Source organism: Neodiprion virginianus, chromosome 7 (assembly GCF_021901495.1).
Source record: "Neodiprion virginianus isolate iyNeoVirg1 chromosome 7, iyNeoVirg1.1, whole genome shotgun sequence".
NCBI classification, from domain to species: Eukaryota; Metazoa; Arthropoda; class Insecta; order Hymenoptera; family Diprionidae; genus Neodiprion; species Neodiprion virginianus.
In genome coordinates, this window is record NC_060883.1 from 16,574,994 (window position 1) to 16,592,577 (window position 17,584).

General features: G+C 35.5%; 2 protein-coding genes across 2 annotated transcripts; both read left to right on the forward strand.

The window, feature by feature from the left end:
* The first annotated feature begins 352 nt into the window (after window positions 1-352).
* LOC124309657 (uncharacterized) lies at window positions 353-11,823 on the forward strand. The gene is made up of 8 exons (XM_046773503.1): window positions 353-762; window positions 2,344-2,499; window positions 3,097-6,871; window positions 7,329-7,483; window positions 7,782-7,957; window positions 8,252-8,462; window positions 8,915-9,058; window positions 10,219-11,823. Exons 3-8 carry the CDS (start codon window positions 3,145-3,147, stop codon window positions 10,369-10,371), a joined length of 4,566 nt encoding a protein of 1,521 aa, XP_046629459.1. The 5' UTR covers window positions 353-762; window positions 2,344-2,499; window positions 3,097-3,144; the 3' UTR covers window positions 10,372-11,823.
* Window positions 11,824-12,760: 937 nt separating this feature from the next.
* LOC124309658 (uncharacterized) lies at window positions 12,761-17,100 on the forward strand. Its single transcript, XM_046773504.1, has 2 exons — window positions 12,761-15,264; window positions 15,324-17,100. The coding sequence occupies exon 1, from the start codon at window positions 12,833-12,835 to the stop codon at window positions 14,264-14,266; it is 1,434 nt and encodes a 477-aa protein (XP_046629460.1). The 5' UTR covers window positions 12,761-12,832; the 3' UTR covers window positions 14,267-15,264; window positions 15,324-17,100.
* The last annotated feature ends 484 nt before the right edge of the window (window positions 17,101-17,584 follow it).

The window sequence follows — 17,584 nt, forward strand, 5'->3', positions numbered from 1 at the left end:
AAAGCAGTATTCCCGGTATATCTCTGTCCTTTATATGTAATTGTCAGTGACTCTTATAGGAGCGCTCAGTCTATCTTTATAAGTCTATGGCTATGGCCGTTGATTTCGGAACGCGTCCTTCATGGAGTATGTGTGAATGTGTGTATGCATACATACATACGTTTCGATATAGCTTTCAGTGCTGTCCACAATCTCTTATCTCTTTTGCCCTGCCGAGTTCGTCAGTGGTTCTGCCTCTGTCCTGGGGAATTTTTAGCGCTGCCAGCTAATTTCGGAACGCACCCATAGTAGCTACAATGGAAACGTGCCGGTGATACTGCCAGCCCATAGCTTACATGCTAGTCTAGTATACATCTATTACACACAGCTAAAACGTCATCAAAATGACGCCTTGTAGATCTGAATGCAAATTACAATAAATACCTCGAGAGACTTGTGTAACTACTGGATTTGTAATAAATCGACATGATTCAAGTGCCTAATAACAAAAACAAATCGTTAGTATAATTCTTAACCTGATGAGTTGAAAAGAAGTTGCCCCTTTGACACGAGTAGTCAATATACCTGCAATTTTGTTCATGTAAACATTACTGAATATTTTCGTCTTTCATACGATTCTGTCAATATTTTGGAAAATAAATAAACCGTAATTCTCGTGACTCACAGTTATTCCTACGGTAAGGTGAAAGTGAAGGTTTAATCTTATCTACGGAATACGCCACGACACTTCATAAAGTCATCTAGTATAAGTCTCACGTAGCGGTAAGCTCTTATCTACCATTTGTATATCACATAAATTTTGCTCTACTATTCTGTTACTGTATTCAATTCTGCATCATATCTAACCCTGTAACTCCTTCTGTATGTAATCTTCCAATTTTCAATTATTTTACATTGTTTGCAAAGACGGTATTCACACACTTATACCTGATGCACTTACTCTCTCTGTATGCGTGCATATATTACAAGCGTACGTATCGCGTAAGCATGTATACGTATATATGATCTGTACTTATCGCAGGTTACGTTTGCGACGAAAAACTGTATAGGTATGTATGCGTATATACATGTATGAATGGAAGCTGGAAACTTGCGGTAGTGCATCAATTAAGTTGGTAAAATAAAACAAGTAGTTAGTAAACATCAAAGCAAAAGACTGTCCGCAACCGCGATCTTCAGAATTTACGGTCAGATGGTCCTTCGCTAATTCTATTCGGTAGGACACGAAAATTTTTTAGGTTATGCTGTTTATAGTTGTTACTGCTTGAGTGAATATCGTGTCATATTTACTCATTCCGAGACAGTATTTACAATGACTGCTTTTTACATGAAATAAGTTGATTCATTTGTTGAAATTGACCAAATTTGTTGCACTTCATTAAATTCACATCAAGTAAAGAACTTGATGATTCCGCAGTGAGGCGTAAACCTGACCTCTGTACTAGGTATACTTAAAACTACACGTCTATCTGTCTGTTTCGTATCAATAACCCTGTGAATAAGTCTTTTGAAACAAATTAAAATTGAGGTTTCACCACTTCTCTAAAAAACGAATGTAATACGTAGTCGGCTAGTGGAATTTGAGTTGAAGATGACGTTCGTTGTTACATCATTCTAAAAATTTTAACAATAAGATATATCTTATATGTTCGTAGACAATATATGAAGTCAGTAAACAGTTTAAATATTGCCTTCAAAATCATGTTTGGTTGTTGAAATTATTTAATTGCCAACACTGATCGAGTTTACATAGTTTTTTATTCTAGCAAGTGAAAAATAAAGAGACTAAAGATTGTCATGATTGTCTGAAAATATTATCCGATTTCTATTACCTAATTGTAGTACTTATCTTTTATACTAAGGGTCAAATTACTTCTGATCAATAAGAATATTTAAACATTAAGTTTAAGTTATATCAAATAGTAATATCAACATTCAACATTTCGACTAACAGAGAGTTAGAAAAAATTGAATTTCTCAGGCAAATGTGTTCTAGAGGATATTGTGATATATGCCAAAAACCTGGGTACTTTTCAAACTTTGAATAACTTGCCGCCTCAAATTATTGAAAAAATCATAATAGATAATTATTGAAGGTTATTTATGAATAATCGATAAAGTTTTATAATCATTTTTGCTTCGTGATCAAATTTGACTTTTCTCTCGACTCGCTGTAATGTATTTACAAAAGATATTATATATATATAAAGGTACTATTTCATTGCTTCTTTGCATCAGAAATTGTTTATTGTTCACTATAGCAGGTTAGTAATTAATTGCTGACATTAGTGTATCATGAAAATCTATCCTTTTATTCGTTACAGCATGTACTTACACTTTCAGATAGAACCGAAACATGTAATTACAACGTGCAGCAAGGAGCTTACAGATAATTTTGGAAACTCTGCTTAGTCTTCCAATACTTGAATATCCTGGCTGTTACTTGTCTTGCAATGGATATTCGAAGGCGATGAAACATACTTGTGAAATTTGATGCAAGTGAGTTCATTCATACTCTGCATTCGTCCTTGAATAATAAAATCAAGTTTTGTTTATAATATGCTTAAGTCTTTTTGTTGGTCAGTTTTTAGTTTTAATCAACTTCTTCATAGTTATTTTCCTGGTACTTTAGAGTATAGACTCGGTCATTTAACTACTACTCAATTCCATTTTTATATGATTTGTTCATAGAAGATGTGTTTTTTTTTTTTTAACGTAGTATGCAATCGACGTATTCATAATAAATTATATGTTTTGATTGTTACTGTAACAATTCATTGAAATGTATGAGACAATACCGAGAGTTTTGAGTAAAGGGCCGAGATGTAAACAATGCGATGCCGACATGCAGTAAGCACCTAAGATGTACTTTCGGTTGTTTATCAGCTGGCAAAAGATCGTTTGCGTCGGGATCCTTCACGGAAAACTCTCAGTACAAAATTGAAAATATCTTGATCAACCGATGCGAATGACTTGTAATGGAAAGCAACGTAAATTCATATTCAAATTACATATGTATTACTATATTCAGAACGCGTTGCTTCAAGTAATCTTGAATCCAATGATATTCATGATAATAGTTTTTCTAATTTCAAGATACCTTCAGAGGTGCTGAGTGTTTCGGCATAACGATCAAAAAACGAAATGGAGCAACAAAACATGGAGGGTAGTACGGAACAGACTGGGAATAGCAACTTCAATGAGTCCATAAGCAATGCGACATGTGAAAATGTCACGCTGAAAGAAGTAGCTCGGCTTCATACAGCAAATCAGGCTCTGGATACGCCTCCTCAAGATATTCTTATCGATCATTTGAAAATTGAACCTATGGTTACAGAGGTAATTACAGAACCAATGGCTGTAGTGATGGAAAATCATGAAAATCCACCAGATTTCCCAAGCAGCAAGAATTGCGACCCTAATAACGAATGCACGTTTGAAGTTGCTGAACAGATGGTTGAAGTAGTCACTTCAGTTGATACTTCCGAAGTTGATACAGAGCTTGTAGCAAAAGGAACTTTGGATGATTCATTGAAGGAAGAGACGAGTCAGTTGATCGAAATGAAAACAGAGAACATTTCTGATTTGATGCATCAAAATCTTTCTTTTGATATCGACGAATGTGGTCACCGGGCTGTCGAAGATGCAACTGTTGTTGAGGAAACTATACAAACTCACGAACCTTGTGACCCAAGTGTGATGAGCATTGTTGAAGAAATAGTTACGACAAGTAAACAGCCGTATACTGTAGAAATCCAAGAGGAGGACAGTTCGGACGACAGAGAAGGTTTTGTAACGAAAGAGTTGGTTTTGCTGGAAGTTGTCGAAGACGGTGATGCAGGGGTAGAAGAAAACGATGCCGCTGTTGAAGAAAGCGATGCAGCCCTTCAAGAAAGTGATGCAGCTGTTGATGAGAATATTATTGAGTTAGAAATTGACCAAACGCATGACTGTGTGGCCACTAGCAGTGAGCCTATTTCGAATGAATTATTCCTGTCTAAAAATCACGATAATGAAGATAACAGTCAGTTAGTTTCAGATAAGTCAGAAATCAAAGACGCGTCACCAGAAAATGACAATGAGGATCATGAGAGTACAACACTTGTTAGCGTCACAATAAAAACTGACCAAACCGCTGAAATAACAAGAAATGAGAAATCATCCGTCGAATCACAAGTGTTAAGGAAACCAGATAATCACAGAAGTGTTATCCAAGAAATTGTTGATGATTGGATCGATGATAACAATGACGATATACCCGATTGTAAACACAGCGCAAGCGACTCCCATGATTCTGTAGAAATTGAATTGAAAACTCTATTGGCTGACGACAAACCTACCCACAAGGGTGATAAAATAGTTGACGACAGTTACCAGATTATAAATAAAAGTTCAAGTAAAGAAACAGTCAATATAAAAGAGAAGAAAACGCGAAAGGGTACTGAATCTGTCGACAAAGAGCGTGTAAATGGATTAGAAAGTGAAACCAGCAAAGGCGGCACAACTGTTGATGAAACCTTGGTAGCGATAAAACCTGAATCAGTACCTGAAGCATTAGTTCGTGTAGTCAGTAAGCCAACGACCAATCGGTCAGCGGTTACTATGATATCAAAAAAGAAGCAACAACCTACCCGAGCTGGAGTAAAAGTGCTGGGACGGCATTTAATGAGTCAAATCGCATCTAAGGCTGATGTGACAGAAGTTATACAAGAACGTATTAAGGAAAAGCAGAAGGAAATTGATCTGCCACAGGGTGGTGATATATTGTTTGTAAAAAAAATCACGCAACGTTTATCGAGCAAGTTATCGGGTGCTTCGACTAACGCTCTGTCTGCAAAGATATCATTCTCTGAACCGTCCAAGATGTCTTCTGAATATTATACTAAAAAATCACCGGCCAAAGATAAAATAATGGATGTCGCCGAAAGAATTGAAACTGCTGATAACAGAGAATTACTTGCAATCTTGGAGGGTGACGTCGATCCTGACTGGTCAAATCTCAAACCCCATACAGTTGTTGAGTCGACTAAGAGTTCAGAACCAACACCAAATACAACATCAACACCAGTGAAACTTGATCCGTACAAAGAAAGGGAACTGGCCTTGAAGCAACTCCTTGAACTCCCGAGTATATCTCTGAAAAGGCACTCAAGAAAGAGAAGAACATTTAAGCCTGCACCAAGCAAAGTATCCTCTGACACTGATGAAACTCCGCCAAATATTAACGCTGTGCAGACGACTGCATCTGTCGTTGATGCGGAAAATATGCAGACCGAGCCTGCGGAAGAAGAAAATCCACCTCCAACAATCGAATTGGTAGTAAAACAAGAAAGAATGCAGGTCAGCGTAGAAGATCATTCGGAAGAATCACGGTCTGGTAGAAAGCGAAAACCGACTGAAAAAGCTCGTGAACATGAGCAAAATTCATCTAAGAAACAGAAAGTGTACAAAGGAAAAGTGGCTGCGCAGAAAAAGCCGAATAAAATCGAAACGTTGGTTGAGGATTCTGTTCCGGAAGTCCCAGCAGTTGAGACATCTGTTGATGAAAGCGAAGCGACATCCGTAATTTCAAAAACCACAAGTAGGAATATTCTTTCGAAAGTTGGCCCGACGAAAAATCGAATGTATCAGTCTAAATCACAGAAAATGGGGAAGAAATTAGTTCAGACTATTGGAAAGCGTAATGTACCAGTAAAGAAATTACTTCGCCAAAAATCTTCTACCAATGTTACAAATGCAAAGTCTGTTCACATGAAATCAAAATTCATCGCATCCCCGAAAAAATATAGGACCACCATCAAACAACAGCAACAACAACAACAACAACACCAGAAGGTACAGAAACAGTTAATGGAAGTATCTTCGAGCGATACAAAACCCAAGAAGAAGTCAAACGAAATAGATAAACTACTTCAGGACGAAGGAGTGGTCAATTTGTTGTATGATGTTGAACAACCGGAAAGGAAACGTCTGATTCCAATTACAAAGTCCCAAACAAAAGTCATGGACCTGCACAAGGTGCAACGGGAGCTGAAAATCAGAACAAAATTAGTACGAAATGCAGTATTGCGACTTCGTACATCGGGGGGTAGCCCAACAAAAATATCGAGATCTAAACGAGGCACGCAACAAATTAACCTGCCTGAGAATGAAAACAGAGAAAATGAGCGTATCAAGTCGACTCGGTCGTCGGTATCGTCCTCGGGTGATTTCATATATCCAGCCAAAATCAGAAACGCTGCTGATGCGTCAATAATTGTAAGAAGGCATTCGTCCAGCTCATTTTCAAGTACTTCAGGAAGTCCGAGAGTCAGCATCGATGGACCAGACAAACAAACAGAACCCAGCGGAGCTGAAGAAGGCCCAGCACACGTTACGAGATCTGCGAGGCGACGACATTCACAAAACGAGAAGAACAAACAATCGACTGATACATTATCACCGCACAAAAAAGTTGGTGTCAGTAGAAAAAAATCAACAGAAAGCACCGAGCATGAGTGTGTTGTATCCCTTGAAAAAGGTATTACAGTAGCGAGTCGTCCAAACTTGCGTGCAGATAGTAGAAGTACTGAAAAACTCAATAAAAATATTGAGACAACTGATATTGGACAGGCTAACAGCCACGTTTCTGGAATTAAAGTATCAACTAGATCAAATGGGGCATCTTTGGAAAAAGAAGTGACGAAAATGAAGAAAGGAACAAAAACGAAAGCAGCTGCAAACAAAGCAAAAGACGCTCTTGAGTATGAAATGGATAATGAACAAGAGGACAAACTCTCCGCTTGTTTAGCTGAGGCAGTTTCCGCTCTTTCAAATGTTGATGCAACTGCTGGTAGTTCTGGAAGTACAATTGTTCTCCGCAAACTAAAAAGTAAGTCGCTATCATATCTAAAAGTAGTCTATCTTGTTTTTCTTATGTTCAGTTGGCTTACCAACAATTAGGGTTACAAAATCTGCTCTATAATTTCGAGAAACGTTAATTTATCTACTTCAATCTTGCATGAAATTATCTTCCAGTTTTACCAGTATGATCAGTATTTTCAGTCTTCCAAGTAGTTCACTGAAATATGTTCATTTTTCATCTTCGAACCAATTAGTTTGATGATACTTTGACCCAGTTTTGTCAAAATTATGCGTTATTGATAACATCATCAACACCTGCACGCTAAAAGTCATTTACATCCTGAAAAAATTTCTGACGAGTTTTCACCACGTTTTTTATTCACGTCGAGAAAATGATTATTAACATCAAGTTTTTTTTAACTCAAATGATAAAAATACATATTCAATTTACTTCTTGTATTGTAAAGAATGTATTTTATATGCAGCACCTTCAAATGCAACCAAACTGACTGATAAAATACAACCTGACTTGCTAGACCAGTTTAGCAGCAATGAAATCAATCTGCGACGACACGGCAATATCGTTGAATTAATAATGATACCATCATCTAGTAAATTGAAGAATGGAATCACCCTCCAGGTAGGCCGTATTGCAATCTAAGTTTGTACTAAGATTTAAGATTTTTTTCTTTTTTTTTTTTGGACAACAAAAAACAAGACCTGTAACCACACTAGATTATATCCATGTATATAATGTATCAGATAACCGAAATGAGTATGAGAATGAACCAATTGAATACATATTAAAGGATTCAGTAGTATTGTAAAATGAAATATGGAATGAAAGAGAGTAATGTAACATTGTCAAAAATAGTACATATATTACAGAAATGAACTAATGCAATAATAATATGAATATTTCTGTTTGTTCTTCGTAGCTAATGCAGGAACTTCGCGAAGTGTTATTGTTGCTGAGAAGGGACGATGGTTGTCGCGTAGTTCTTTTGACTTCCACCGGAACAAGTTTTTGTGAAGGTCTAGACCTCTCAAATCTAATAAATTCTGACAGAGAAGAACGTCGAGTCAATGCCGAGGAACTGGCTAATGGGGTCAAGTTAGTATTGTCATAATCAACTGATTTATACATCCCAATAACAGAAAAAGAAAAGAAAGCATCCGAAATTGCATGTCAAATTTAAATATAGACTTTTGGTCTGGACCACATTTTGATCCTCACTTGAATATTAAAATACAGTATTTTATACGAACCACTTATATAAAATAATTCAAGAAATAATTTCGCTACCTGCCTCAACATCTCTACAAAGTACAGATGTAAACACGAGTGTGTATTCTGCCTATAATTCAAAATATTTGCCATTCACACCATCTTACTGTTTGATTTCAGGGAGTTTATAAAGACGTTAGCTAATTTCAATAAACCCATAGTGGCAGGGATACATGGAGCAGCTGTTGGATTAGGTGTTACGATGTTGCCATTATTTGACCTAGTCATCGCCAGCGACAAAGCCACATTCAGTATGCCTTATGGACAGCTTGGGCAAATACCTGAAGGAGCGGCCATACTTACTCTGTCTCAAACTATTGGAAATACTGTTGTAAGCACTTTCTAAATTTATTCTTTATCCCTTCAAGAATTTCGTTCATCCACAAGTCTGCTGTGATTTCGCCTCAGGTAGAACTGTAATAAAATATTCCCATCTTATTATTAAATACTAGAGGTTTTACTCTGTCACAGGTGCACCTTGCGTCTTCACTCTAGTGATTGTTCTGAGATATGTCGGAGAGAAATGAACTTATCTAAGATAATTATGATTTGCTTCGAACTATCATTTGTCACGCTAACCAATCTGTGACTTAGGATTGAAAAAATTCTAATATAAATTTTGCCATCAGTAAATGTAGCAACTTTTGAAATAAGCCTTATTTCGGGGAATATGCTTACAGAAAAACTTCACATGACATTGTTACTGTTAGTAAGATGCGAAACAAATACTAGGCAAACTCCAAAGTACTCTGTAACTACATGCCTCATTTTATTTTATTGTAGACAAGTGAACTTTTGCTCGGTGGAAGAACATTGACGGCTAGCGAAGCTCTAAGGGCAGGACTTGTCTCCCGGGTTTTATGGCCGGACCGTTTTCAAGGAGAATTGATACCTTCCTTGCGAGCCATGAGCGAACATTCATCACAGGTGAGAGAATAAGTGTAAAGGAGGGTATTTGTGCCGTTAGTTCATATTACATAGATTACTCAATTCAAGTGTGATACTTTAGCTTGTTGCAACTTGATCCGTTCCTGACATTCAGTTGACAAACATTGTTAATTTTCAACTCATTAAAGCTGTAACAGATGTAGCCCTTGAATATTGATGTATTTTTTATAAATTTTTATTAAAACATGAAGCGTTTCACCAATTTTGTATGCACATCTGAAGAAGTACAATCGGAATACTCCAAAGCCAGAAAAACAATTTTTTTTTTCTTGTTTTGATTGTTTTCAGTACGCCCGTGTAGTGTTACAGATTTTAAAAATTTCAAACCTTGAAAAGGAAATACGTCATGAAAAGTCCACGCTTGAATTCTGACGTCTAAAGTGTCCTTAAGCAGTAATCACTTTGTTGACCGAAACATGTTTTTGCATATTATCTCGCAGATTCATTTGTTACCAAGTCGTAATTCCTGTTTTATTTGATAAAGTACTTCTGCTATGTACACAAACAATAATTACAAAAAACCAAAATACAAAACGTAGTTAACAATCGTAAATAACGAACTACTTGAAACAATCCATTTTGTAGGGTACAATTAAGTATTTTTTAAATTCAACTTTTACTGCTGCTTTATTTTTGGAAGTTTTAATTTTCAATATTCAGTTTGAAGGAAGGCTAAAACTTAAAACTATACCGTCAATCTCTTTGAAAATGAATTCCTATCAATTAATAAATTTAGTCATCAAGTCATCAAATCATTACAGAATTTAATGAGTATGATGAAAGTATAAATTTTTTTTTTACTCTTCCGATCCATTTCACAAATTAATGAAAGACCCCGTACTAAATTTTTTATCAAATGAGCATCTTCAATTATTTTTCGTCGCAAAACTGAAAGTCCACAAATCAGAAACGTTTTATAAATTCTTGAGGGATAGTAATTTTTAAGATCAGGTGTATAATTTCCGAAAATTCCAATCTTCCTAATGAATGAATTCACTTAAAACCTCCAAGTCAGGTACATATTTCAATCACAAACTGATCAATTCTTCGCCAATTCTCATAATCTGGTATAAATGTTACGCATCATCTCTTATATTCAACCATTTAGAATACTGTAATAATGAGTACAAATTTTATAGTCAATGGAGGCGACGAAAACATTGCTGCGACACAGTTTACGCAAGAAGCTAGACGCTGCATTGGAGTCCGAAAGTTATCTGTTGATCCAGCATTGGTGTTCTGCAGAATGCCAAACGTTGATAAAAAATTATTTAGATGGTAAAGGTCACTAAGTAATACAGCGCATTTATTATGGATATAGTGTATTATATATCTTTATATATATATATTATATCTAATGACAAACGGAATTAGGTAGTTCAGATTTATTTCACACCGTATTCTGTGTAGAGTACTGGTATATTATATACATATAGAATACATAAATTTTAAGGAAACGTATCATCAAACCATGAATACAGTGTACCATAAAATTACTCGTTTGGTAATTTTTCATATTCTATGTTAAATTTAATGAATAACAAAGGCGTTTTCATCATCTGTAAAATTTCATGAACTGTATGTGACAAAAACTAGTTCAAATTGAACACTGAATTATGGTTAATTTTGAATCAATCTATTAGAATGGCATTAAAACATTTGTTAGCAAGATTGTCGTTGAATTTTTTCACAAACTGTTACTACAATTTATGATTTACCCTTAAGTAAGTTCAGGAAAGCAATTTACTACATTACTAAGTGAAAAAAATGAATTTTCGTCAAATCCAAACTGTTTAAAAAGTACTGTTTTCTAGTATTTAATGATGGGATTAATGACTGTAAGTTTCAAAGAATCACATTTCCGTTTTGAAGCAATTAATGTATTGCATGAAGGTCGAGACATCAAAACACTTTTTTATTGTGTTAACGTTTCAGCCCTGAAACGTGAACACAACAAAAAAGTGTTGTGATGTCTCAACCTTCATATCCAAGAATAATGTTATTCAACAATTCACCAAGGTCAAGGAAAAAAATCGTCTTCATTAATGTATTGCATAAGATATTACAATATTATAGTTTTGTTGCTAGCGCACCAATATAGGATTATAAAATTTATTTTTGTGTCTTATTTCCTAACGTATGTACTCGTTGATAGTAAATACATACATTAAGAAATTCTATTTTTAAGAAAAATGTTTATATTTAATATAAATTTGAAATTTGACTCAGCGTTCACATAAATATATATTTCTATATACTTGGTAGACTACATGGATTTTTTTCATGCAAGTGGACGTCGTCGAATTTATTCAACTAACCATAGATCACTGTCACGCCTTCGTTAACCATAACTTACTTATTCGAACAATGTTGTAAAAACAAAACTTGTATACACAAGTTCGTTGGAGTAAGTTTGGTACGATATTTTCGGCTGAAAAACTAGCTATATTTCCAAAAGTAAACTACAAATATCTAAATTAAAAATCGGATTTCAAGATAAATTCACGCAAACTTGCCTCTATGCGGATTATTGTTTGTAGAAATATGAAAATTGTATGCAATGGAAGAAATGTAGGAAAGAAATCATACTAGGTCTGCCAAAACGAATTTGAAATGAATTGGTCTCAGATTTGTCATCGGCTACTTCCAGAATCCTAGCAAACGGCTGCGGGTAAGTTACGTAATGGATTCTTTCTAGAAAATAAGGTTCCATGAGATCAATTGAATGTATTGTGGTTGCTAAATGAATACTACCCAGTTATTAATTGATATTTCCGCCTTACTTCCGTCAACAACTCAACTACTTTGTAGTCTTCATGAGTATCAGTGCCTAAAAGTCGACTTTTAAGCATTAGTGTTTATAAAAAAACTACACAGTATTCTCATTTTTGATAGGATGTAGCAGAAAACCTGGGATTTGTGGTATGTGTACAGAGGGAAAGGATTTGTTTGAATTTTGCACAGTTATACGATGTTCTTATCGGGACGACATTCGAATAGGCGTTTCAACAGTTTCTTACTTCTGCTTTTAACACGGGGCATCGCTAACTGAAATTTTCCGCGAAATTACAAACGAGAAAATTATACATAAGTTTCGCAACATCGATATAAATAAAGTTACGATTCAGGTATGGTGAAAAAAATGTGAAACAATGGGTGGCCGGTAGACAATAGCAATTTGAACTACCGCGTTGGTCCGAAAAATTGAACTGTCTGGGGGTAAAGGTATAAAAAAGAAAAACATCTCAGACCCAACTGCCGCACGAATTCGCGCGAATATAATTTCCAAATATTACTAAAATGAACGTGAACTCTCGCGTAAATGTGTAGTTCTTTACATTTCTGTGTGTTTTACGAGGTGACCCTGTATACTGTATAATACATGATCAATTTAAAACTAGCAAACAGCTGAGTTAACGCAAACTAAACATAATGAACTTATTTTAAATCAGGTAATGCAATACAGTTCTAAATCTTTTATTAATCACCGGACGTACATTCGGCATGATAATTCGCTGGCTGTTTCCTTGACTTTATAATTTATGTATGCTGTGTTGTTTACTTGAACAAGATGATTCGAAAACTGGTTTTACGTTATGGCAAATTCATCGGTCAGCCTTCGTTTGTTTATTTCTATTTGTAGTCAATTTTATAACGACGCATATGTGAATATAGAGAAAGGAAATACTACGCCTAGGTGTAAATATTTAATACATAAGTCGTGGGCTAAGGAGAAGTTCAGACATTCGTGCGATGCTACCAGTCGCGATGAAGCTGGTTTTGCGATTATTTTTACTCAGCAGTGTTGTTTATAGTCAAAAAGTACCATTCATTGAGTTACCAGCTTTGGACTCAGGATACCATGTCCATCTCGGCAAAGAATTTATCTCGGAAATGGAATGTATCAAAAAATTGGACAGTGTTTTAAAGGCTAGATGGACAGAGGATTTGAACCAAATCCCAACATCAGACCTTGGCAATCTTCCTACGTACCCGTGGGAAGATAAAGAATCAATCTACGCGAAGTACAACACGTTAGAAGACGAATGGCTAATGGAGGGAGGTTTGCCAGAAGAAAAAATAAATCGATGCATTAAAAAGATTGTATCCGACGTGATGGTTCCTTTGACGAATCAAGATGAGCTCGATTGTGTCGCAAAATTGCTTTCCACCCATACCATAGAAGAGACTTATCATCAACGTCATTTTGAAGATTTAGTGAACACTTCGTCCGCGGAACAACTGCCGTTTCGTAAGTTTATTAACTTCCCCGAGATCGTCGATCTTATTTTTCAAAATAGACAACCCAGCTCTTGGACTAGCCTAGAACGACTTGTATACGCACATACGATGGGTTACGTGCTTACGGATACAGACAGAAATCGTCGCAACTACTTTACAACTCAGAATTGCGATTGGGTAAATTTAAAAGCCCTCCAAGAGGCGCCGAGTGAAGTGTCAAAGCTAGACGAGTTTTCGTCACAAGTGCGTCACACGGTTAATAAGCAACTAGCCGGGAAGTTGGTGAAATATTGGAACTTGAATGCAATTCTACCAACGGACAGATATGAACTCTGGAAGCAAACCCGAGAAAATATGACGATTATGCTAAAAATGGAAGTCGAAAGGCTTAGTAATGAAATACGCGATCCTCAATGGTTATGCGAATACGCCACGAAACTGGCGACAAACTTCATGGAGATGCAATCGAATATTTTGCTAACCGAAGGACCGCCTATACGTTTGAAATCGTCAGACCTCGCGTCAAGATCCAGAAGAATTGAGGAGGCTTTGGCAGAGCTGAATGACACGCGACATTCTGAGATAAGGAATCGAGTGAAGAATATTGCCGACGAACAGGAAAATGGGACAAGGTGTTTATCTGCGTTTCTTCATTTGGTACAAAATCATAGAAGATATCAGCTTGCTTCAACATTTGTAGATGAGGAGTACGCGTATCCGGAGATATTTTGTAAAAGTGGCCTCAAGAATCCAGGCCTGATTCAATTCACTTTCTGCAATTGTGTTGGAAGTTTTTGTGTTTCGCATTCCTTGGCTGCCCTCTTTGCGGAAGAATATGTTCTTGTAAAAGGATCGGATGGCATCTATAAAGTTGTACGGAGTGGAATTATGAGTAAACGGAAGGTTACACATTGCCATACTTTGGGAAATTCTAACAGGAATTAAAAGTTACATTTTACGCACTGCAAGTCTAACTTTCTTCTCCGATACATGAACCCGAACTCTTGATCCGAAATATCGACCAATCCTTGTAGTTTGTTTTTTGAAATCTCATCTGGTTAATTTAATTAATAACGAAATATATGTATAAATGTTCACTAAATTTACTACAGAAAATCTACTATGTGTTACTATTTTTATTGATTATGTTCACTCGTAATCTGTTGTTTTTTTGTTACTTTTGCGCCAGTTTTATGTTGATACAACAATGAATTAATGTTAATGCCTTATTTGACCAAAAAATTGCGGTGAGCTAAAAATATAATACATTTATCGTTGGTATAACTAGAAAATATAGTACTTACTGACAACTATAATCACACTAAATAGTTTCTTGTACCAAATTTTACTGTAATTTTTAAAATGATTGATGCAAAATTTTTTAGCATCTGTAAAGAATAAAAAATTTTTCACTGCAATCCAAAGAACTTTACCTATGATGTTAATAGCTTGGAAATACTGGATGTAGAATTCTTTGCAAGAATTATAGTGAATCATTTATCAATACATATTAATTAAATGCTGTAACGGCCGTTTTCTAGCAGATGGTGGTAATTGTGGAACTGTATGTTTTTAACACAAAGTTTTTGACAAGTTTATATACTTGAATAGATAGAATATGCAAAGCATTCAAGAATTCTTTTATTTTCAAATTCAAAAGTGTATCTTGAGTGCGTGAAACAGATGAATGTATGTTCAACGTATATTGTTATTTATATTTTATGAAATAGCGAATAATAACCTGTAACGAATCATTTGTAAACAATCGACATTTTGTATTATCAGAACACTGTCCGAAGAATGGTAAACAAATGAAATAGACCGTAACATATAATTATTTCTACTAATTCCGAGCTCGCGAAATATTGTTTTTATTCCAGAACGTTCCGCTACGTTAACGTTCGAAGTTCAACATTGTGATGGAATTGGAATATGACGAAAAGGTTTATTCGCCGTATCGCATTGTTTACGTATATCTCAAAGATAAGAATTTATTATCAAGGAATACACAACTATTCTTCTATATCTTTATTGTTATAAAAAAAAAGGTAAGAAAATACATGGAAGCTACCGTCAACTTTCACGTGCCCTATGCTCATAAATATAAGCAAAGTTCCGCCTTAGAAATGTGCTCATTCTCATTTGGATTTTCATTTTCATTGGATATAAAACGTCATTTATGATTTTTCCTGATTTGTCAAATTGTATAGTAAAATCAAGACGGTAGTTGGAATATTAACGTAAAATTATTGTCTGAATACAGCGTCCAACCTGATAGAAGCACACAACCTTTATCCATTGGAATCGGCTAAACCTTTGAGTATAGGGAAAAACATGAAAAAATGATGATACATTCATTTTCCATACATAGAAATATACACCCTATGGACCATATACAGTTGAACTTCCGACTTCTAATTTTCCGACTTTTCTTTATTGGATTGACGTCGGGTGCATTTGGTATGTGAGCTGAACCTCAATTCTTCTGGCGCTAAATTTACCGCTTTTTGAAAAGAAAGCTTTGATGGGCATTACAAGGCATTACCATCTGATCCTTGGCACGATTCTAAATTCGGCACGTCTTGCCTGCAGTATATACTGAAAAAAGTGGCTTTGTTCAGCCGGCCGTTTTTAGTAGTAAATAATCGAGGTCAAGCATTTACGGCTAGAGTTCCTGAACCCCTCAGAGTAGTGCCAATTACCTGAATGGCGAAGGACATCAACACTCGCTTTGAGAGTTTTGTAGTTTAATAATGATCAAGTTCACGTTTTTTGCATACTTGGCTCTGCAGCAGTTATTACGTAGATTATCGATAATGTCATGGCTATGCGGCATATTACTATAATTCACATTTCAAAATAAGTTTTGAAATATTTTATTGGTTATAGTGAAGGTTCCTAACTAAATTGTAGTTGTTTATAAAAATAATCGAATACAACTTAATGTACCTATCGATAAAGCTGGAACCTCAAATGTATAGGTACGTATATCAGGAAGTGGGATAACACTAATTAAATAAATGTTTGACAACAGGTCGGTTGTAGTGCACAAAAAAAATAAAAAATTTTCTACGTTATACAATTTATTCAACTTCTTGTAAAATTCAAATTTGAGAATACGATTAAAGTTTCGTTTCAACACAATAAATATTTTACTGGCAATAAAACTCCGTACATCAATAATTCGAATAAAAGTACACATTGTTGTATCATCATTTTTCACTCTGCAACGTACAAAAAGTTGGAAGCAGAAACTGACCAATTTTAAAGTTTGATTCCTTCTAACTTGTCATTGCTTGATATAGAAAAAAAATCGACGCACTCCATCGATCGCATTTATAGCTCCAGATAAATTTCGAAGCATACCATATATACAACCGTAAACTCATAGATAACTGTATACATATATGTATATTCTTTGAATTAAATTTACACTAGTCAATACAGATTGAGTACAAAGTTTCTGGTTTACGATTAGAATAATAGTTTTCTCTGTGTTTTGGAGTATTGACATTGCTTTCCACCACTTTTGGTTTTCTCACTGACGCACTTATAATTATGGGAGATTTTTCTTCTGAAAATGGATATAGTTGCAACAGCGTTATGGACTGCAATCTCATTTCTCAGAATCGAACGTGTTTTACAGTAACTAGTAAGTATACTCTACGAATCTGTTACAATGATAAAGTTTGACATTCTATCGTTTGGATGTCATCGACCAGTGCATTTTTAATATAGAAGAGAAAATATGTGACATTGAACATATTTTCGGTAGATGAGTAAAATTTCAAAAAATATAATTCCCATTCGCTAAGGTATGGCAGTGTATAATTTTTCGTTTACTCTTACTTCCGCTTCTTACAACGTGGTAGGTACCATCAGATCTCTGGGCAATCACATACTCGTTTGCAAATAGGGCCGCGAGAGGGTGTGCGATACAAAAACTTCCGATACAATTGCAAAATGTAATTTGAACCAAGCCAAAGTTCTGGGATCTTCCTGTGCAGTATATCTCCGGATACGAGTAACGTTCGTCAATAAAAGCTGAAGCAATATCGTATCTCCTGTGATTTTGTACGAGATGTAAGAATGCAAACATGCACGTAGTTCCTTCTTCGTATTTGTCGGCGATTGTCTTTATCGCGGAGTGTCGAAAATCGCGTAGCTTTTCCAACGCCTTTTCAACGGCTCTGGCCTTTGACGCCACGTCCGAGACTTCCAAATGCACCTTGGATTTGCCTTCCGTCATTAAAATGCTCAATT

Excerpts from the sequence above, each read along its gene's own strand:
- LOC124309658 (XM_046773504.1), top strand. The coding sequence starts at position 12,833 with ATGCTACCAGTCGCGATGAAGCTGGTTTTGCGATTATTTTTACTCAGC.
- LOC124309657 (XM_046773503.1), top strand. The coding sequence starts at position 3,145 with ATGGAGCAACAAAACATGGAGGGTAGTACGGAACAGACTGGGAATAGC. Across the intron at positions 7,484-7,781 it reads AGAATGGAATCACCCTCCAG|CTAATGCAGGAACTTCGCGA; the intron begins GTAGGCCGTATT and ends TGTTCTTCGTAG. Across the intron at positions 7,958-8,251 it reads GAACTGGCTAATGGGGTCAA|GGAGTTTATAAAGACGTTAG; the intron begins GTTAGTATTGTC and ends GTTTGATTTCAG.